The sequence below is a fragment of the Mizuhopecten yessoensis genome, unplaced genomic scaffold (assembly GCF_002113885.1).
Source record: "Mizuhopecten yessoensis strain PY_sf001 unplaced genomic scaffold, ASM211388v2 scaffold7283, whole genome shotgun sequence".
Lineage (NCBI taxonomy): Eukaryota > Metazoa > Mollusca > Bivalvia > Pectinida > Pectinidae > Mizuhopecten > Mizuhopecten yessoensis.
In genome coordinates, this window is record NW_018406970.1 from 930,199 (window position 1) to 954,988 (window position 24,790).

A 24,790-nucleotide genomic window follows, 5' to 3' on the forward strand; every position below is an offset into this window, starting at 1 on the left:
AGAGAGAGAGAGAGAGAGAGAGAGAGAGAGAGAGAGAGAGGATATTATGGTTCAATTGAGAGCGAGGGAGAGAGAGGACATGGGTCGGGGTTACTTGAATATGTTAGAGTCACGAATGTATTGCTGACTATGCATGAATATCGTTATGTTTTCCTGTTCCGAAAGAGATGTATCTCCAAATAAAAGTGGATTTAAATTAAGAGGCATGTATTCATTCAGTTCACGATAAAGCTTAATTCTTTGTTCGATATATTTATCAGAGGTAAAAAAAGAAATGGTGTGTGTCTTCAATAGGGAAGCCAAATATATATACAACGTTGGTAATCAATAAGGTTAACACGAAACAGATCACTTTGGTACAAGCGGCAAGTTTACGTCTTGAATGGCGTTTCTAAATGATGAGAACGTGGCGCTACGTCGTATACTAGTAGGTAGTCCGAATTATTCTGACGTTTTATCGACTATTTTATATCCATCTGGCGTCGATTAACAACGCCAGACCGATATAAAAAAAAGTCGATAAAACATCAGAATAATTCGGACTAACTAGTAGGTAACTGGTTCCACAGTCTAACAGTAGAAGGAAAGAAGGAAACGTTAGATAATTCAAGTCTGTTGTTAGAAAGGTTGTAGTTTTCAGCGTTTCGAAGATTATAGTGAGAGTTATCGACAAGAGAAGGTAGTAGAGTGTTGAGATAGTTAGATAATCGAGATAATTAATCAACAGAAAGAGGCTTTGCTTTAGAAGCTTATCATTGTTATATTCTCATGTGTTTTTATTTAATTGTGTGTTATTGTTTTTTTTTTTTTATTTCAGAGCTGACTGTCAAAGCCTTGTAACTATGGATCTATGTATTATTAGTAGTGATGTATTTTGCCAGAAAAATAACTTGATCAACATACAAATGTTATTGCTATGATAGCTTGTTAACTAAATGTCAACAGTAGACATATATGTATAGATCCATTCTATAATAACCATCAGGATTAGTCTTGAATTGATGAATATGCATGATATGACCTACAGATCTAGATAGCGTTTTGTCTCTGTATATTCATTTTAACACCAATGTATGACAAGCCGTTTGGATGTCTCAATCCCATGAAATTATATTACAGCTAAATAACGTTACGATGTCCCCAAATATGCTTTTAACAGAAGTTAGTCCGAATTATTCTGACGTTTTATCGACTTTTTTTTTTATATCGGTCTGTCGTCGATTAACAAAAGTCGATAAAACGTCAGAATAATTCGGACTAAACAGAAGTGTACGTATACGTATGACATTAGCCATTCATTTTGCATCTTTATCCATTAAATACAGATATATATTTCTACTTTTACGAAATGTTTCTATGTAGAATAGAAATAAATTTATCTTTATTGTTATTTTAATACGGCTCAAATTATTTAAAATACATTATTTGTCTCAATTTAATTAGAAATATCTGTATGCAAAATGCAGATATACCAGATATTTCACCGTTATGGTACTCGGTATTTCGCACATTTAAAGTTGAAAGAATTTTTTATCTTGATTCTTTTACTTCGCTGGTTTTTTTTCAGAAGTAAGTATGATCCCTACATTTTACTTTGATTAAAGCATTCGCCTAGGTTATAATTTAAGTGTAAATGGGCTTTGGATTAGTTTTTTGTCGTTTTGGGTGTTTTTTTTAATAAATCGTCATGCTGTATAATTATAGAGGAACCTGCATTTTAATTAGATATCTCAATTTTAATAAATGTATATATTTTTCTTTCTTACAAGAAACGTAACTGAATGTCTATATAATGTCATTATTTCGAGAGAGAAAAAACGATAGAAAGATGTGAAAATTTTAAAAGTATCTCCTAACGAAATACAGCCATCTTAAATAAAATAAATATGGCAAATCTAATAATACATTGGAATACAAGTCCGGATAAAGTTGATTGAGGGGCGGAATGACAACATAACGCCAATATACGTTCCGTCAATTAAGGAAATATTTGACCACAGGGTGTAAAATTGAAATTTGTTTCAGCTTTGAGTTGAATAGGGATTTTCAGTGGGTTAATCTCCAGAAACTCCGCGATACTCCAGGGGTTACGCTCACTTTCGCTGTTTGCACCCCTGGAATATGACATAGCAAAAATTGCAGGCACGTCTGATTGTTTTCACTTGAAGTGAAAATCTGACCGATCGCTTGGCTGCTTCCTGTCCTTTGGAGATTACCCGACTTCAAAGCCAGTAAACATAAGCGTTATGCGACCGCGAAATTGTTTGGATATACATGAAATGACCAAACTAGCTATATAGTCTTCTTGTCTCGTCCACAAGGTGGCGCAATCTGAGCCTTCAATTTTGATATGACATATTCCAGGTGTGCAGAGAGCGAAAGTGAGCGTAGCCCCTGGAGTATCGAGGATGCCCAAGAAAAGGTCCTATATAAACTCCAATGAAACTTCATATGCAGTGAAGCCTCAATGATGAATAAACTTACAGAAAAGATCTTTTTGACGAATCCTATACACGTAAAGTTGATCCTTATAAAGGATCCTTTAGAAAATTGTTCTCCTCCAGAATCTTATACAGTCAATCCCTATGAAGGATCCTTTAGAAAAGATCCTTTTAACGAATCCTATACAGTTGATCTGAATCCTATACTGTTGATCCAAAATAATAGTCTTGTTTTTAATATATATACCTGTTTTACCTGTAATATGTACTTTCTGGGTTTAAACCGGAGGATGGTAGGGGTATAACCAACCTATCCATTCTTAGAATCCACGGAATTATGATTAATATGTTTTTTACTAACCCATTACCTATATTGTAAGTCTAGCATTGTTTCCTGGTGGGTAATGACAGTTTAACAACTGACGAAGAGTTATGTCCCTTTGATCACATGTTGATTATTATTACTACTTGTGTTTTATTATAGTGTTATAGATAGTACTTCTGATCTCGATTATCAGTACTGTGATAGTGTACTCTAATGTATAGGTTGGAGTGTATCTCATGTACTAGTATTTGTAAAAGTGCTTTTGAAAATATTAATTGTAATATTTCCCCAAAAAGCTATTAACACCAAAACATGCAACAGAGGCCGGGTTTGGATCATAGGATAGAATTCTATACTGTTGATCCTTATGAAGGGAGATCCAAGTTATAAAAGAAAGATCCTTTAGAAAAGTCATCATGAATCATCTAATGGACCCCCGGCGATTTTTTCAGAAGATCTGTATAGTGTATTCTATTAAGTACAATGAAAACATTTAGAGTAGAACATACTGATGGAATCTTAAATAATATCATATTAATATACCAATATATGTAGATGCATAACAGGTCTTAAATTTCGCAGATCGGAATTTTTCTCGGTTTAACTAAAACGGATTAATGTTTCATGGAATCAGCAAAACAGACTATAGTTTATAGCTTATAGATCGAACATGGCAGATATTCAGTCCTGATTTCTACCCTGACGTATCCAATCCCAATGTGTATTTGCAAACGTTTTCCTTTGTCATATTGTCATCGTTGTTATTTTGTCTTGATGAAGTTAGTCATTTTGTCGTTTTACTTTAATATTTGGCTTATTGTCCCTTCCCCCGACAACTTCACTGAAAACTTAACTGTTGTAACTGCCCTCTAAACTGACCTCACTGACAACTTCACTGACCCTCCGCTGACCTCACTGACAACTACACTGACCCTCCACTGACCTCACTGGCAACTTCACTGACACTCCGCTGACCTCACTGACAACTACACTGACCACTCCGCTGACTTCACTGGCAACTACACTGACCCTCCGCTGACTTCACTGACAACTTCACTGACCACACTGTAACTCCACTGACCATACCTTTTCCCTACTGACCTCACTAGCCCCAGCTGACCCTCGCTGACCTCACTGACAATTTCACTGACCCTCCGCTGGCCTCATTGAAATTTCACTGACCACACTTAAACTCCTCTGACCTTACTTACCCCTACTGACCTCACTGACAACTTCACTTACCCTCCACTACCTCACTGAGAACTTAACTGACCACACTACAACTCCACTGACCAAATGCACCCCCTTCTGACCTCACTGACACCTCCACTGATCCTCCGCTTACCTCTCTGACAATATCACTGACCCTCCGCTCACCTCACTGACAACTTCACTGACCATACCTTTTCCCTACTGATCTTACTGACACCTCCANCCCCCCCCCCCCCCCCCCCCCCCCCCCCCCCCGCTGACCTCGCTGACAATTTCACCGACATTGCGTACCCCCTACTGACCTCACGGACTCCCTACTGACCTCACTGACCCCTCCACTGACCTCACTGACCACACTTACAACTCCAATTACATTCTGTACCCCTGCTGAACTCATCGACCCCTCCACTGACATCACTAACGACACCAGTTAATTCAATGACAACCAATGGCTGACCATATTGACCAATCTATCGATATCATAGACAACTCCATTGTACTCAATAGCCCCTTCAATTACTTCTCTGACCTTACAAACTCAATGACACCACCAATGATCTCAGACAACTCCATGGACCACAGTGAGAACTCTATTTACCTCACTGACAAACTCACCCACTTTTCTAACCTAACTACCACCAACGTTCACTCACTAATTTCGCGGACCTAAATACCCGTCCACTGAACACGCTGACAAAATTTAGCACTTATCGCATTAACACAAAACACCATTCCTTTTAGTAACCACATCAATACCTTAACTGGCCTCAAAACAGCTCCACTGACCACACTGACATCTTTACTTAACGCGATGATCCCTCTACTGGACTCATTGACATCCAAACGTATCTCACTGGGAACACTACGTACCTCAATGCTATCTATACTGACATAAATGACCCCTCCACTGCCCTCACTGATAACTCCACTGACCTCACTCACCCCACAACTAATTACACGAATAGCTCCACTTATCTCACTGACCCAACTGACCCCTCCACTGATTTCATATACCCCTCCACTGATCGCTCTACCGATCCCTTCACTGACCTGTTACACCGCACCGACAACTCCACTGACCTTGCTTACCCCTCTATGACCTGAATGACCCCCTATGCAATACCTTCATCGACATCTCCAGTGATCCCACTAACACCACAACTGACCAAATGGCTCATTCACGGATTAAACTGACCCCTTCATTGACCGCATTGACATCAACGATGACCAGCTGATCCTAATACTGACCTCATCGATATGTCCATTGACATCACTGACCCCTCTACTGACTACACTGGCAACTCCGCCGACAACGCTGATCAACCCATTTACCTCTATTACCTCTCCATTGACCTCACGGGAACCTCGTCTGAACGCACCGACAATTCTACTGATCTTGCTTACCACTCTACTGATCTGAATGACCCCCTCTGAAGTAGCTTCACCGACAACTCCAGTGATCGCACTAACACCACTGCTGACCAAATGACTCATTCACGGACTGAACTGACCCCTGCATTGACCACATTGACAACAACGATGACTAACTGATCCAAATACTGACATCATCGATATCTCTATTGACATCACTGACATTCTACCGACCTCAACGACAACTCTAACTGCCTATTTGCATTTACCTACTTACCTCAATGACCTAAAACAACACGTATAACTCTACTGACCTCATTTACCAATCAACAGATCATACAGACAACTACACTGACAAGCAAGACAGCTCAACTGAAAACACCACCCCTCCGCGCCACTTACCACACCAATAAACCAACAGCTCCACTAATCACACGGACAACATTATTGACCACAATGACCCCTCTACTGACCTTGCTGACTACCTCCAATGACCACTCTGATACCTCATTGAAATCATTGACATCTCCACTGACCTCGATGACCACTTCCGTGACCTCATTGACCTTACTGACCCCTTCACTGACGGCTAAATAACCTCACTTTCAACCTCTACTGACCACACTGATTCCTCATTGATCTCATTTACAACTCCAATGACCTAGATGACCACTTCCGAGAACTCACTGACCTTATTGACCGCTATTCTAACCACGGAAAAGACTGAACACCTTTAAAGACTACAATGACAACCTCCGTGTCATATTGACCACTCACACAGTCCACACTAAAAACCACCCTGGTCCAAATGGAAAATAATAACCTTCTCTGCGAATCTAATGCTTTGTCTGAATATGTCGCCCTTTTTCCCTGCAGTTTAATTTTCGACCTTTTCGCACTCAATAATAATGGCAAATTTATAAATACAGAGAACCTTTGTTAATAACATAATATGCATAGTAACTAACGTGAAGGGTGAATTTGATATTGGGCGAAAATGGATAATAACGGCGAAGGGCGAAAATTTTACTGGACGAAAATTTCTCAGTTTTAGTCATTATTGATTTACACATGTCGTTTAAACAGACAAACAAACAAACAAACAAACAAACAAACAGACAAGCAGAATATAAACTAGCAATATTTTATTCAGAAATAGAATGTTTCTCAACAAGCGATATGAATCAACATTTCAAATGATGTAACGGACAACTTAAATAATGAAGAAATTTACACTTTTGCTTCAAACGGGATAAAAAGACAGGATTTGTAAATAGATTGTGTACGCTTCAAAAACGTTTAAAGAAATCCACGAAAAGAGATCTTTATTAGAATATAAGAAAAATATTGAAAAAGGCACAATGTATCAATGTAAACTATATATAACATGTCTTTATCATATATCAAAAATCAACTGAGAAAAATAGAAATGCAGCCAAATTGATAAAAAATTCAAAAGTTGAGGTTGGGGGGTGGGGGTGGGGTTGTGGATGGGGTTGAGGGGTTGAGGATGATAAAGACTACAGTACCATGTGGGTGTAAACAAACACTACACACACTGTCAGGGATACGAAGAGGAACGACACATACATAGTTCTTATTCTCTGTAACATTAAACAGATTAACAAAACCCAGTTTGGCTCAATTGCGTTTGTTAAAGAAAAGCGGCAAGCAGTACCATCAAGGAGATACATTTAAAACACAATATTAACACATTTAATTTGTGCAAATATCCATACTGGTATTCAGTCAGTATGATTATATGATAATATTGCTGTGCACTTAAAAAGTCTACCATTGAAACCGAATGTTTCCTCATTGCGCACAATTTTCAGTTTGTGCAAAATCTGCCACTTTGCTGAATCCGAATAATCCATAAACGATGGCCATAACAAAAGGGGATGCACAACCAAAACATAGTTAATATCACAATTGTAAATAAATAACTGATACTTGATACCAGCTTGAAAGATCAAACACCAGGATACCCAGAATTTGACACAAAATGTCATGAATTATTTACAAAACAACACATATCTAGAAATCATATTGTTTTATTTTATATGATATAATACTATGTTATTACACTTTGTAGTTCGGCTGGTGATCCTTTGTCATGCATTATTTTTGCAACAATGGTTCCAAGACTTCATTCCAATTATCTTCGATCATACACATTATTCAATTTGCCATTTTCATCAGTTGAGTGTAAAATAGTGAAAACTATACACTTACAGCAATACAAATATGTAAATAAAACATAACAAATGGCAGTATATTGAACCATGAGCAGTGTAACATAGGACCGAGTAAACTGATTTAACATCAACAAAGATCTGTTACGTCTGATTTATGTGACCTTATTGTCTTTGTTCCCGGAATGTTTGGTTGGAAGCTTTTCCTGTAGTGTCCTTGATTCACATTGGTGCTTCGATATCTGTCGTTATTGTGAACGTTGCAATCGTTCGATACTGTCCTTGGCAGGGTTTTGATATTGTAACATTTTAAAGCCACGAAGGGAGTTCCTATATTCCCTGAGAGCTCTGCTTCTGTCCCCAACCACTTCATAACATATCCCCAATATATTTTGGACTATCCAGTGCTTACAACCTCCCTGTTCCTCGTCATATTTCAAGGCCCGAAGATGAATTAATGCTTCGTGACGTCTTCTGGTATCACCGAGCTCATGATAACACAAAAAGGACAGAAACACAGCATAAGTGAGTGGGGGGATAATAAGTTCATCATAATCGTGTATTTTTGTCAACTCCTTGTGTATCTCGGATGGATAAAACGATAAATGAGTTTGTTTAAACTTCATTGGCGATGCACATACCTCCTGGCATTTGTGTAGTAGGGTGTAACCACGCCCACAATAGAGATGTTCATATCTGTCTTTTCCTTTAAAAGTTCCAGCACCGACATAAATTTTGAATGACGATATCATGTTTTTACATATCTCTAGTCCTTTCATGTAATTTCCAGTTTGGTAGTAATATGTTGCCAACGTAAGCTGTCCTGGACTTGTACACACTGATGAAAGAGGTGCCAGAAGGTTTCTGCATTTCCGAAGATATTTGTATTTTGCTTTGTTTCCTTCAGCAGCAACATGTTTCTCGAATGTATCCATCCCTGTATAAGACAATGCAAGTACTGTAGAGATGTAAGCTATGAATTCATCGATGTCTGATTTTGAATTACACAGTAGTGTTAGTGCAACAGGAAGTGAAGCAGACCGATTATCAATTGTAAGTGATGAATAGAATAATTCCATGTCACATTCCCGTTCTGACTGTGTCGGTGGAGGTAATGCATATTCCCATTCTCCATTTAGCACACTGTTGATTCGTAATCCTAAAGATGGTTGTATGAAGGTTCCAACTGAAAGACATTTCCATTTCTTATCATGGAGCTCTATAAGTATACGAAGGAGGTTTTGTTGAATTTCACCATGTAGTTTGCCAAGAAACATATTGTTACTTTTAATGAAGTAATTTGGGCAATGTCCTGTATTCACCCAAGCAATCAAAATGTTGAAGCACAACATGAAACAAAAAAATATATTTCTTTCTTGCCACAACGAATAGGGTGTACTTTCTACTGCATGGAATATAGTTGTTTTTATAATATAGGATGAAATGATATCCGCATCCACAATTTGCTGCTCAAACTTGTCTGATATTTGTTTGAGGAAGTACTTCAGAAGTCCATAAACTAAAAACTGGACATGACTGAGAGAATGGATAAGTTTCCTTTCGGCGCATACGAATGAAATCCGCCATTGTAGGAATGTGTCAGGAGATGTTTTATCCCCTACAGGGACAAGATGACAACCGCCTTGTACTATCTGATCTCTCAAATTATATCCTGGCCATTCATGCAAACGAGTCCTACTCACCCACTCATTAGCTTCCCGTGGCCAACTAGTACATAGAAAAGAGTATACTTGATCTACATCAGTTCCTAAGTCACTCTGTTTATTCTTCATGGTATGAGCTGGTCCATGTGATTCTAACGTTATGTTTATAAAAGCACTGAATGTATCAGCAATAGCCCGTGAATACATCTCACTTGAAACGAAAAGTACATCCCCAACTTGAACAATGCTTTGTGTGAAGTGTGGACTGAATTGCTGTCCCAATTTAACTAGTTCAAGGTTTACATAACCAGGTCGACTGTCAGCATCTCGCATCATTACAACAGTTTTCGTCCTGTCCAGAGGAATACTTGTGTACTGATCAGGGTACATCACTATCACATTATTGTGAACAAACATCATATCTTGATCCGAGCCCTTCATCTCGATTCCCTCTGCCAAACTTCCTACATAAACTATTTTAGCTCCAATTTTCCTATAATTCTTTATTTGCTCCCCCACAAGTGTCAGCTTCCTCTTGACGGCCACCATCTTCCGGCTCCCTATATACCTGTCCAGGATATAATAAAGAATCCAAGACATCTCGTAATGGTCATCCTGATCGGCCATCTTATTCATGTGTTACAAACCTGTAAATATAAAATGGGAATGTCATTCTTCAATGTGATTATCTATATAGTTAACTTGAGGCAGCTATTTAAACAATAGACTATAGCTAGAGAACATACTAAAAAAACGATTCTGCTTACCAAACTAAGCAATTAAAACATATTGGGTAATCATTAATACCGAAACCTGCATGAATAGAAAATACAAATCCAAGCGTTTGATTCTTCTTTTTTTGCAACATCTTACTGAAGCGCATAAATAGTACATATCATAATTAGTGATGCTAATTATTGGTTCGGGTTATCCAGTTGATAGGTACTGTTTTGTTTATTTGTCCTCAAAGAAGTATATTTATCACATAACTGGCCCTTTTTACTATGTCATACGGCCATGTCATAAATATGGTATTACACACGTGTATTAAAACCTAAAGGTGCTGTGATTGGTCAACATATTCCTGCGCCACTACAAGCACTACTTTTATTTATTACACCGTAGTAAAAATTGACTGACCAGATAAACATTGGCGACACGGTTACAATTGACAACAAAGGAACAGGTACTGTAAAGGATATTGTTCCAAGAGGTTTTGCAACATTTTATAGTGTAGAAGTTTCTGGAATTGATTTTAAAGTTGAACTTGAACGAGATCGTATTGGGAAGGTCACTGTTACAAAGGCCCGGTCAGAACAGCAACCGGAGCAGACGACAAATTTGGATGCTGGGCCTGGGGCTGACAATCCCAAAACAAACAGATTTGTTACCGTAAATGAAGATGAATTGGGAAATGTTATCCTCAACCAATCTTACAAAGACACTCTAAGCAAAACATTCTAAGATGTGAAACTTTTGTATCAATTTTTCAAGTTGCCTGAAGTCAATGAAAGTAGACAAATCCACGATATCCCAGTAATTAAACTGTGTCCTTTGCTGTGTAGATTGTTTATTGGTATTAGGAAAACGGATGGTTCTGAATATGAATCAACCAGATTACGGGGGATAATGTCAAGTTTTGATCGGCAATTACGTCGCAACAACTACGGTCACACAATTGTTAGCAGCCTTATGTTTGCCCAAGTGCCCGAGGTTATGAAAAGTAAACAGCGTCAGTTGAAACGCGACGGAAAATGCAATTTAGCACACAGAAGTGATTCAATAAATGACACTGAAATAAACATGCTGTGGAATTCTGGTCAACTAGGTTCAAACACACCTGACAGCTTACTACAAAATGTGTGGTGCTATAATACCGTTCATTTTGGTCTCCGGGGCTTGGCAGAACATAGGGACATGTGTTGGGGTGAAGTAACTCTGAGAAAAGATGGGGATGGACGCGAATTTCTAGGATTTACTGAACGCCAAACAACAACAAGAACTGGAGAAAATCCTCGTGACATTAGAACTGTTAAACCGTAACTGTGGGCAAATTTGGAAAACCCTGACTGGTGCCCTGTGACAATTTATAAACTTTACCGTGAAAAACTCCCGACAGGCTACGGTGCCCCATCTGATCCTTTTTACGCAGCAACCAAACAAATATCATCACCTAATATTCCAATTTGGTTCAAGAAACATCCAGTAGCCAATAAATTGTGCACCATGATGCAAAGAATGATCAATTTGTCGGGAATCGAAACTGAAAAACATCTGTCAAATCACAGTGCTCGAAAATATCTCGTTCAAAAACTCATTGACAGTAATATTACCCCCACCCAAATTATACAAATTTCAGGACACAAGAACATTTCATCAATAAACAACTATAGCCATATCAACACGGATCAACACAAGTAGATTTCACAAATCCTGAGCTCCGGAATTCCGTTATCTCATCTGCCAACGCCGTCAAGTAGGCCTATTTCCACGTGTTTCACAAAATCGTCATCTTCATTTTCGATGTCAGAGACTATTAGTGGTGGCTTTGCATCAATTTTCAGTGGTCCGATGAGTGGAGGGAACATTAAAATTTATATTTACCAAGGTGGTCAATCAGAACCTCCACGAAAACGTATCCGAAAAGGTATAATTGAAAGTGACATCGACTCTCAGTAGGCTTGTTGTGACTGCTGGAAACGACATATGAGGCGTGACGTCACAAAAGTGTGAACTTTATAAAGTGCATTTTTTTTCTGATTAATTTTAATGTCTTAGCTATTAAATGAATTGGAAATGTTTATTTTTGTCATTGTTACTTTCATTGCATTTAAAACTGTTCATAAATTAGATAAACAAATATGGAACTACTTTACATTGCGCGGAACGGCAATACGATGATCGGAGTTACTTTGGTTTTGACCTATATAGAGTCAGCTGATAACGCATAGTTGTATTTGAAGTTTTATTTTCAAATAATGATTGTTATGTGATAAATAGAATCTTACACTCGTGTCCATGTCATATTGAATTTATCAAACTCGTTCAATACATTCAATATGACATAGCCACTCATGTAAGATCCTATATAGGTCTCATAAGTAATAACAACAGTATAGTCCAATATGGGTACTGGATCCGAACGAACAAATGTTTGTTGGATGAACATTACTTAAAAAGAAATATGGGCAAAGATATAATAACGACAGTGTAGACAAAGAAAATTTGACAAATTTTAAGGGCGATCCGCCCTTTTTCAAGACATAATCATGAACATTAATACATAACAACATATACCTGACATAAACAATCACTATGAAACAATATACAACAAAAATACATACACAAAAAACAGTAGTTACTTATTAGATATTAAATATGCTGTTGTTATTGCTTATCCCCTCGGTTACCTTGTGAACGAAATCTAAATATTTTACAAGATTCATCTGGAATACAATTGAAATGAATTGATACAAACAATACAAACAAATCTGAATAAATCTAGTGAGATAAAATATGTTGTAGATGTTCGTGTAAACACGGCTTGAAAACAAACTGCGAGAGACGGGGTGTATCTGTACGTCAAAATGGCGGACGGGGGTAGCAGCTCTTTCTACTTTTTCATTTCCACTTATTCCGACATGGCCGGGAATGAAAGTCAAGATCAGTTGAAAGAAAACTAAAATTACGTTAATACGGAGGGCAATATTTTGAACGAGATTGTTGTTAAAGTTCCGGTTTTTAATACCTTGTACATGTAGTAGTGACAAAGAGTCGGAGCAGATAATAGCCCTTTTCATTTTATTCTTTTTGATTTCATCAGCAATTTTCTCATTGACCTTAGAACTGTGTATAAGATTTTATGTAAAGGAAATCTCGAGATGTACTTAGAAAAATAACTTTTGTATTGAAGTGGGAGAGTACGAGATTTCACATGATTGTGTAATTCTAAATTTATTTCGGGTAGCTGAATTGTCCATGGTGGAATACTAGGTAATGAAAAAATCTCGACTGATTGTGGGTCTAAATTTGAGTTTTTCAGCAATTTTTGAAGCCGTACGCCAAAAGATCGAATTATTTTTTCATTGCGTTTGAAAAGGTGTGTATAATTTGTATAAAATACTGACTGGAAAGCTTGGTTTTTGGGGGTTGTTTATAACTGATAAGCAAACTGTAGTAATAATTTTGTTCTTCTTTCGCTTAGATGTGGTTCATTCGCTTCAACGCAGAGGCTCACGGCTGGTGATATACGAAAAGCACCTAAAGCCTGACGAAGCCCCTGGTTTTGAACTGGATCAAGCATCTGCAAGATTGATTTTCGAGCTGATCCATATAAAATGGAACCATAGTCAAGCTTTGAACGGACACATGAGCGATATAGACGCAAGAGCACATCACCGTCTGCTCCCCAATATGTATGGGATAATGCTTCAAGAATATTTAAAGAGTTTGATCATTTATCTTTTAAATATTTGATATGAGGTAAAAAGCATAATTTTGAGTAGAATATAAGTCTTATTAATGTTGCTGGTTGAACAACTGAAATAATAGTTCCGTCCAAAGTTAAACAGGGATCTTCGTGTTTTTTTCACAATTGGCAGACATGCATACACACCGTTTTAAATTTAGAAAATTTGAAGTCATTTTCATTCCTACTTTCAGTACTTTGATATTTAGCAGAAAGATAAGGGGGTTGTGGAAAAGAAGTTCTGAAAAGTGGGCATATCCAATAAAACATCCTTACAAGATTGATATGCATGAAAGATAGATACCTGGAGATATTTTTAGATGTTAAAATTTGATGGAAACCAACATTTGTCATGCTTATCCTGTCACTTAAACGAGAAATGCAAAAAAGACAATTACATCACACATGGGCAATTGCTATATACCATCGGAAAGGGTATTGAAAGTGTCATTTAACAACGGAAGAAGAGTTTTGTTTTGTTTTGTGTATTTCGAAATATTATGCATGAAAGGCACATGGTGTCCTGGGCATCCTGAAAATCAATGTAGGGGGCGCTGCAGTCACTCATTGGATCTAATTGAGGAATAAACATTGTTTTGATGTGTATTTCATGCCAATTAAGTAATTGATGCTAAAACTTATAAAATTGTTCGTGGGCCGCCATGCAACGCATCCTTTGTGCCAAAAATATCGCTTTCTAAGTTGTCAAAGACCATGGTTGACCAGTGATACTAAAATGCAATCGGTACCTGGTTGTTAACAGGTAATAGGTAACAGGTATTGCTGGTTTTTTAACTTATATGCGTGTACAGTTCATAAAATTACAGAACCGTAAACATTCAAGTTAAGGTCGTTTCAAAACCAATTTATTACGTGATATGTCCATTACTGTTAAGTTAGTAGATAACCATGTAAATACAGCAACATACTTAAAGCTGGCAGTGCAAGTTAAAAAGCTGTAAAAAAGGTTATATTTTTTTCTCGTTTTGAGATGTTCCGTAGTGACCATCTCTTCCACTGTCTTATCTAATGAAGCCCCGACATTTTAGAATGAACTTTCTTGGTTACGAGTAAATACATACAAAAAATATACGGAACAATTTTAAATGTGTACATGCTTCAAGAAAACATGTGAAAATTACCCAAAAAAGCATTTTCTTTTTCGTCGGACAGAGAAACAAGAAAAAAAGGGAACATTTTTTTTAAACACCTTTTATTTAATTGGTTACATAAGTTTACCAATATAAGAAAATCGCATGGAGCATCTGTTTGGAAAAAAGAATGCTATAAAGTTGAGATAAAAATAAGATAGAGTGGTTAATTACGTTAAGTATTCCTCGGCAAAATTGTCGATACAACTTTAAACAAATGATTTAATTAGGCTATATTTTGGACAGAGTCAGATGGTCGGGGACAAAAAGAATGCAAAAGTATTGATCATGTAAACTTCTCCTGAAATATCAACTTCTGCTTAAGTGTTGAAGGTATTTAACCTCGTTTTGCACACAAAACAAACCCTGGCCCAACAAATTTGTCGTCGATATATCAGTTTCAAAACCCCACACCCCAAATGTGATTACTAACTGTTACGCGAAAGGTAAATAATGATCAATTTGGTAAAAGGTGACTTTTTAAGTGCAGCTGAAGAAGTCTTGCCGCATCTGGCTTGGAACTTTCCTGTATAACGGGACACACCTTTACAATTATAGCTTCTAAAAACGGTTGCAAAATATTGTTGATAAGTTTTTCGTTTTTATACACATTCTCGTAACAAAACAACAAATAACGAAGGAAGTTTGATTGTACATAGAGTACGACTTCATATTTGTTTAAAATATCAGACTGTTTACCCTTTTGAAAATCAACATTCATTCACTAGGAACTGTCCATGACTTGATGCAAAATGTCACTTGATTTTGTAATGAATCATGTATAATCCAGTTTGTGAAGCTTTTTCCTGTCCTTTCAATCATAGGGTGTATTTTGGAATGTAACATTTTCGGTATTCTGTAATTTATTCATCACAATATTTCTATGATAGGACTATCACATTGTTTTGTTCACACTTCGAAAATTCAACACAGTACATGTAGTGTCTTCATATATTCAAACCCTGGGATTCTGAGCAGCTTTTTAGCAGCTTCAAAATAAAACCACACTCCATGCTAGTTTCATTTGCACGCTTTATTACCATCTCACTTATTTCTTATCTATATCACACTACAGTATGATATACAAGTCATATATTCGTCTAAATCTTGAGTATGCTAGTGTTGTATGGAATAATTGTAATCAAACTGAATCAGATCTTCTTGAATCTATCCAGCTAGATGCTGCTAGAATAGTTACTGGTCTCCGAAGAGGTACTAGTCATGAATTCATCTATATTGAAATTGGATGGGATACTCTTAAGAAACGTATAAAGGATGATCAGCAGCATATATTGTCTTTTAAAATAATTAACCATGTTAGTCCTAATTATCTTTTTGAAATTGTTGAACCTTATATAGTCAGCAATGAAGCTATGACCCATCATGTCCGACATCAACGTATATTTGAACCACCAATCAGTAGATATAATGCTCATTTCAACAATTTCCTTCCTAGCATAATGTCTTGGTGGAATATACTTGAGTTTGAGATATATTAGTGAACTCAAAAAACAACTTGTTCATCATGCCATACCCCAAAATAATGAAGATATATGTACTAAGATGTTTAAAAATGAAGGGACTAGATCTTTTAACATAATATTATGTCAACTTTGAAATCGTGCAAGTCAGTTTAACTCTGACCTCTTTAGAGACCATCATAATGATAATCCCTCCTGTATATGTCGTTACAATAATGAAGATGTGAGTCACTTCTTTCTGCATTGCCCAAGATATATGACTCAAAGACAAAATATGTTAAAATCTCTGTCTCATTTACAGCTTGACACTAACTTAAATTTACACTTAAACTTGGACCTAAACATTTATGAACATTTAATGTTTAATATTAATATATTGACTAAAGGAAGTAGTTCCCTTAGTGAATATCTTAACTCAGCTATTCGTGTTTGTGTTCAGAGATATATAGAATCAACCAACAGATTTTAAAATATCTTATGTATGCATGTATGTAATGTATGTAATGTATGTATGTATGTATGTATGTATGTATGTATGTATGTATGTATGTATGTATGTATGTATGTATGTATGTATGTATGTATGCACGCATACATGTATGTATATGTATGCACGCATGCATTTATGTATGTGTGCATGTATGTATGTATGTGTGCATGCATGCATGTGTGTATGTATGAGTGTATGTTTGTACATGTATGTATGCATGCATGTGTGTATGTATGAGTGTATGTATGTTTGTACATGTGTGCATGCATGCATGTGTGTATGTATGAGTGTATGTTTGTTTGTACATGTATGTATGCATGCATGTGTGTATGTATGGTGTCTCCTATCATCATTGGCACTGATCTTATTCTTATGTTCCTAAAGCATGTTCACGATGTAAATATTCATAGTTCATTATATTGCTATTGTTTGAGATGTACCTCCAGGGAGAGGGCTTGTATAGTCTTTGCCTTTTGCCCAATTCGCATTAAATCTGATTGATTTAATAAACTATTTTGAAATGAATAAAACACTACAGTACAGCATACATTTGCTATAATCTTCATATTCTGATATTCAGAACACATTGCTAATTATATAGACAAAACTATACATTTGATCCCATTTGGCGACATCGGAATGAAAGTATTATTGTTTGCATGCGTTTTGTGGAAGTCCATGTACAAAATACTCTGTATGTGCACATAACCATATCCAATATTATAGCATGTCAATCAACAGTACCTCTGTATATATATATATACACGGACGAAAATGACAACTGCATTATTTATATCTGCATTGGGATTTTCGACTTTCATTTTGATATATAGTACAATGTATACTATAGTACGTGAAATTTAAATGAACATTTTCAGTGTAGAGTGGAATATTCTAAGCATGTTTGAGTGACTGTGATCTATTTCTGTCTCGGTATATTTTGTTATGGATAATACTGTAGGCCGACCAACTTTCACCATGATTCTATGTATCGAACTTTAGTTATACTTTAATATCACTAATAGAATGTTTGTATGTTTGATCTATTGTTGCTGGTTATTCTATAAATTGGGTAGTTGTGTAACTCATATTAGTATGTTAGATGCACTAATAGCCATGGTGGACGCATTAAGCGGTTATCTGATATAAAACATCTCTCAAAGTGAAATACATATTGTATAAATGAAGGTTTTGTTATGAACAAAGGTCATTCATTTGATCAAATTTTAAAGTGATTCATACAATACTGCTACTGGGCGATTATCATCTTCTTATACCTCTAGGAAGTTAGTTTTTAGCACAATTACCCCTGTTACCTTTGATATGGGTAAAAGTCTTGAATTTAAGCACCCCGTCATCATTACTGACATCCTTGCTATTCAGAAGAAGTCGTTCAAATGTTTTAACACATTTCAGCTTGTGACCTTGAATAAAGTGAAGGTTTAAACATGTTACTCTCCGAATACTATCTCACTAGACCATTCGGTTACTTAGAAGGAGTCGTTAAAAGTTTTAACACATTTGACCCCCTGTGATATTGAATAAGGATGAAGGTTATTCATATGAACAAATTTTAAAGCCCTTCCCAAAATGCTACTGTCCAAATATCATTATCCGAAGCCTCTAGGCCCCCTGCTTTTTAAAAGAAGTCGTTTAGAGTAGATGTTGACGTTCGACGGATAAGATACGCCAGTCCACCGCATAAGCTCACATGGCGCTCCAGACCAGCTGAGCAAAACATGAAGCTGTTTAAAGGAATTAAAATTTATCTGTATAAAGATCAGACTATACAACTCAAATAACAATCAGTCGAGCCATTCTTCGGTATATGTGAAAAAGTAGCATTTAAATGAAAGAAGTTTAAAAACTTAAAGAACATATTTTTAGAAGATTTATAGCAACATGCATAAATCAGGTAAACCTTTTTTCTTCCTTACCATCACTGTGAATAATGTAAAAATGTAATGCATAACTTGCATTGTGTATTGTAACCAATTCACCAGAGTATTTTCAGTACACATTCGGAACATCGAATTGTTGACAGTAGTTGCTATATGCGTAGACAGGGTTGGTAACTACCATATTGATATAACTGACGTGAATTGCCGGTGTATACTGGAGGCTTCAAGTCAAATGTTCATGTCTAAATGGTGTATTTTGTATTGGGTAGTAGAGTCTGCTCCACCATAATGTATGCATTGAACCTTCGTCAAACCGTTATTATCAGCGTACGTATCTAAGCGTGTGTTCATGACACGGACCTTTTTCTGACCTGGTGTACTTTGTTTGGGTAGTAATATATATCTGCTTCATTATGATGTATGCATTGAACCTTCGTAAAACCTTCAATAACGGTGTATGTAACTAAGCGTATGTGCGTGACATGGATCTATTTCTGACCTGGTGTATTTTGTATTGGGTAGCTGTGTGATCCTATACTCATCATGTAACATCCTATACTTATTGATTTTGAGAATGTTTGTAAATTTTGTGTACTTTTATAGTATCCCCATATCCATTTTAGAAAACGTTGTGACATCCTATTTTCGAAACCTAATGTAATTCTTGTTTTAATTTTGTGATGCGTCTCTGAGCTTCAGATGATAAAACAATCCATGTTTAAAGTAGATATACTTGTTAATTATAAAGGGAAACATTTTAAAAATCTTTTTCTTGAGGCAACTGAGGCGGTACTATAAAGGTTAAAGAGTGGTTTATCATATAACAGTCTTAAGTACAGGTACATGGAATTTAATCATCTCACAAAACGTCAGGAAATTTATCTAGGCAAAACAATTATATACTCCGGCAGGTTAGAAAGACGTCGTTCAAAATGAAAAAAATAGTTATTATTTGACATAAGCAACGGCAAAGTTATTTTGTAATGAATATATTTGAAGGAAAACAGGGTAAGGGTCCGTAAGGATAAAAACGATCGAATTTTTTATTTTAATTTTGTCTTTAAGTAAAAACCTCTTCTTAAGTATGACAGAAGGTTAAATGACGAAAAAATATATTAGAAAAAAGTCGATGCACGCATCATTTAATGATTATATTGTTGAATTTCAACTTTTATATTTCCCTTTCTTTGATCAAAATTTGTTTAATAAACAAATCAAAAGTAACTAATTGAATTAAAAAACGAGGTTATGAATGTGGTTTTAAAAATAACGTGGATATTCGGTAATTCTTTATATGTGTATTCCTTAATCTTTTTAAAACATCAAAGCAGTTTCAATATATATGTCAGCGTACTTTTTTTATCTATATTAAGGTCAGGATATAAATCCTATTTGGATCACTTTATCTGTTTACATATATGTGTATGGAAATGAAATATTTGGAAGATAAACTTACCAGAGTTGGTTCAATTACGGAACATTCCAAGATTGAATGGGGAAGACCAGGGTCACGATATTATGTGAAGTACCATTGATAATCCAGGTGGAGAAGATGTTTATCGTCCTTTCAATCATTGTGAATACTGCCAGAATGTAACTTGTAATGAAAGTTGTTATCAATTCACGACATTTTTGTCTAAAACAAAACAATCACATTTTCCCCCTAACCACTAGAATTAAACATTGTACAGAATAAATGAATATCCACTTAATATTTCCGACTTCGCACTCGATATGTATATTTCAGACATCAAAGCCTGTTTGTTTCTGATGTGGATAAACGTACCCGATCCCTGTGCAAACTGGCTGTAAAATGTCTTGTTTGTTGATAGCCGTTGATATATAACCATACAGAGATGACACGTACGGTATTTATACAACCAGGCGGGTTTTTCCCTACTTTCATTTTGTATATACAGTGTATAGGGTATTACTAAAGGGTATTTCCAGTGTGTAGTGGAGGTCTCTAAGCGTCGATCCATGTCGTGACACTATATTCTTAAGCTAGGACCCAATGTTAGCAAACATTTCTCGACGTGCGCAGTACTGCCTAACTATAAAAGATCAAGAATTTAATGCAGCACCGAAAACAGTTTCGTTCATACAAACACTGTACATGCACACTGAATGAATATAAAAAAATAAACAATAAACCACTAAGGTATCAAACCGCAATCTACAACGTTGGAATTCCTTGTGGTTATAGTTTACGTTAATATTGACCTTTAATATCCAATTACAAAACTAGTAATATTAAACAGCTGACAACATAATTATGCATTTGTTTTTCGGTCAATTTACTAAACTTAAATACATCAGGAAACGTGTTGTTATTACTTACCACTTAGCAAAATAAATAAATATGTGGTATACAAACTGCAAGGTCATTATCGGAGACTATTTGTTATTTCGAACCTACTTTCTTTAGTAATGAAAGATATGCGATAATGCATTGAACTTTTTTCGAATAATACATGTATTTTATACATCATATATTTTCTGTATGAATAAGAAGCTTAACGAGCTGATCAACTGATATTTTGCATTTAGCGAAATGTGATTCGGTGGCTGAATCATTGCTATTTTACGTGGCGTATAGTAGTCTATAGGTCGTGTTTTTCGTTTTTGCATCACACTTGAACTTTCACAGACCAACAACTCCCTCATCTATTCAATATTTCTTGCACCTGTGTGACTGAGTTACAACGTACATTATAAACTAGCAAATATGTGTACCTTATAATACAAATAAACGCTACAGGATAATTTAAAAAAAATATGTAATCAATATTAAATCCGCGCAATCCTGTCTGAACTTTGTTAATACATTCTCAATCTGAAATCTTTGATTCGAACCGTCAGTTCAAAGTGTAAGTGTGTGCATCCTAGACATTCGGGTTTACGTTTATTTAATTGGTACTAGTGTGATATCTTTTATAATCCATAGCCCTATCACTTATATGCTCCAATGGCACCTTTGCTGACTTCTCTGACCTCGCAAACTCACTGACAACACCAAGCTCCAATGCTCTTAGACAACTCAACTGACCACAGTGAAAACTTCTGTAATTTTATTGACCCCTGTAATGACCTAACTCTAAGCTCTATTGACCACTCTAAGAACTCTACATACCTCACTGACCTACTGACCAACTTTTCTTACCTTAATGTCCCTAACGTTAACCAACTTAATTCTCCACTGACTTAAATGAATCCTCCACCGACCTCACTGACAGATACACCACTGACATCCCTGACGCTTTTACCCACGACACTGATAGTTCTACTGAGTACAGTGACAACTTCAATGACTTCTCAGACCCGTCTACTGACCTAACTGTCAGCTACAATAAAATCACAGACAACTCTACTGACAAATATACTGACCCGTCTACTGTTTATTCTGACCCCTCCATTGACATCAACACGTGATTGACTTACAAAATTGACGTCAATGCTCCCTTTACTTGCTTCATTGACCTCTTTATTGAGCACACGTACTTCTCCATCGGCCATACTGACAACCTCAACTATCTCAAAACAACTCTACAGATCACACTGACAACTCTATGGACCTCGATGACCTCTCTACTGACCTACCTAACATATATCACTGACAACACTACTTACCTTTATGTCAACTCTACTGAACTAGCTGACCCCTCTTCTTGCCACGCTGATCAACCCACTGATCTCACTGCCCCCTCCAGTGACCTAACTGTCAATAGCGATGACCACATTAACGCTTCCAGTGACATCAAAGACAATCCAACTGACCTCATTGACACCACCACTCACCTCTTAACCTAAATGACTACTCATGCCTCATACACATAAGAAATGTTAGAATCTAAAACTGAAGTTTAAAGAAATAAAAGGCAAAATGGTTCGTGATTATTTTCCATATACTAATCAGAAAATCCTGTCTGTGGTGAGACTTTGTTACTTGCATGTATCAACAAGGCCGATATTTCAGTACAGGCTGTACCGTGGTCGTATGTACGCCTCAATAAATTTATGACTCTGTACATGACATGTACGGTTTTATGAAAAGAATATTATATAAGCGCGTTATAAAATATTTGAAAGAAATATTTTGATAACTTACCAGAGTTGGTTCAATTAAGGAACATTCCAAGATTGTATGCGGAAAACCAGGGTCGAGATATTTTGTGATGTTTCCTGGATAATCCAAGTAGAGAGGTTGTTTATCGTCCTTTCAATCATTGTGAATATTGTCAGAATGTAACTTGTTATGAAAGTTGTTATCGATTCACCGCATTTATCACATTTCCCCCCACTCCACTAGAATTAAACATTGTACGGAATAAATGAATATCCTTTTAATATTTCCGACTCCGCACTCGATATGTATATTTCAGACATCATGCCTGTTAGGTTCTGACGTGGATAAACGTACCAGATCTCTGTACAAACTGGGTGTATAATGTCTTGTCTGTTGACAGCCGTTGCTATATAACCATACAAAGCTGACACGTACGGTATGTATTTGACCAGGCGGGTTTTCCTACTTTCATTTTGTTAATACAATGTGTACGGTTATTACTAAAGGGTATTTCCAGTGTGTAGTGGAGTTTTCTAGGCATCGATCCTTGTTGTGATACTATATTCTTAAGCTAGCACACAATGTAAGCAAACATTTCTCGACGTACGCAGTACTGCCACACAGTAAAATGACAAGAATTTGATGCAGTACTGAAAACAGTTCCCTCTGGCTGATAGTAATAGAGATGTAGAGAGATGTAACTTAAAAGAGAAAATTAGGGCTGTGTTGTGAAAAGACATCTTCTTAAATACAGATGAAGAAATGTATTTTTCATAATATAGAATGGGGGCTCAATATTGTTTAAAAGTACTATTAAAACTGCTTGTCTAGGGAGAAGCATACCTCAATCATAAAAGAAATCGGGGCTTCTTTTACATATCAAGAACAAAAGGGAAAAGCACATAAATTAATTTAAAGGAATTTGGTAACAATTAGTTATAGTAAAAAGAAACGTATTCATCTCGACGGCAAATTGAAAAAAAAAAAAAAAAAAAAAAAAAAAGATTTGGCGAAATACTTAAACATAATATATATTACAAACAAGTAACCGCTTAACACCTCATTTTCTGAACATGTTGCTAGTATAACACAAATATATAGTTGGTCAGGGTGGCGATATCAAAATTAAGAGGAACCATTGCCCCTTTTCCCTTGGGTGAGCATATCTACCCCATCACCACACAAACGTCCCAAAGTCCCAAAACAACCAGACGTAGAAATTACTTCTTCTATGCAGAGACGTATATATTACATTATTGTTATTTTGATATATACGTCTCTGTTCTATGTAAGGATTTTTGAGCATAATTGATCTAGATAATTAATCAACAGAAACAATGTTATTGTTATGAAAGCTTGTTAATTAAATGTCAACAATAGATATATCTATATCCATTGCATAATAACCATCAGGATTAGTCTTGAAATTATGAATATGCATGATATGACCTGACGGTACAGATATCGTTTTGTCTCTGTATATTCATTTAACACAAATGTATGACTAGCCGTTTGGATGTCCAAATCCCATGAAATAATAATACAGCTAAATAACATTACGATGTCCCCGAATATGCTTTTAACAGAAGTGAACGTATGACAAGCCAGTTTTCATCTTTATTCATTAAATACAGATATATATTTTTACTTTTACGAAATGTTTCCATGTAGAATAGAAAGAAATGTATCTTTATTGTTATTTTAATATAGCTCACATTATTCATTTGAAATACATTATTCGTTAAAATATCTCAATTTAAAAATATCTGTATGCAAAATGCAGATATTCAGTATTGATCGTATATTTAATGTTGAAAGAATTTTTTATTCTTGATTATTTTAAATACTTCGCTGTGTTTTTTTTCAGAAGAAAGTATGAACCCTACATTTTACTTTGATTAAATCATTTGTTTATTGTCGTTTTGGGTGTTTTTGGGTAAATCGTCATGCCTTATAATTATAGAGGTACCTGCATTTTGATTAGATATCTCAATTTTAATAAATGTGTATATTTTTCTTTCTTAC

At 35.9% G+C, this 24,790-nt stretch overlaps 1 protein-coding gene across 2 annotated transcripts; it reads right to left on the reverse strand.

Moving 5' to 3' along the window:
* Positions 1-6,791: 6,791 nt before the first annotated feature.
* Positions 6,792-23,175, reverse strand: LOC110453427. Of its 2 annotated transcripts, none has more exons than XM_021502368.1 (2): positions 22,808-23,175; positions 6,792-9,855 (listed from the first exon to the last, which is right to left on the reverse strand). In XM_021502368.1, exon 2 carries the CDS (start codon positions 9,842-9,844, stop codon positions 7,793-7,795), a length of 2,052 nt encoding a protein of 683 aa, XP_021358043.1. In that variant the 5' UTR covers positions 9,845-9,855; positions 22,808-23,175; the 3' UTR covers positions 6,792-7,792. The 2 variants fall into 2 exon arrangements, with proteins under 2 accessions (XP_021358043.1, XP_021358045.1); XM_021502370.1 differs by lacking the exon at positions 22,808-23,175 and adding an exon at positions 20,156-20,521.
* Positions 23,176-24,790: the final 1,615 nt, after the last annotated feature.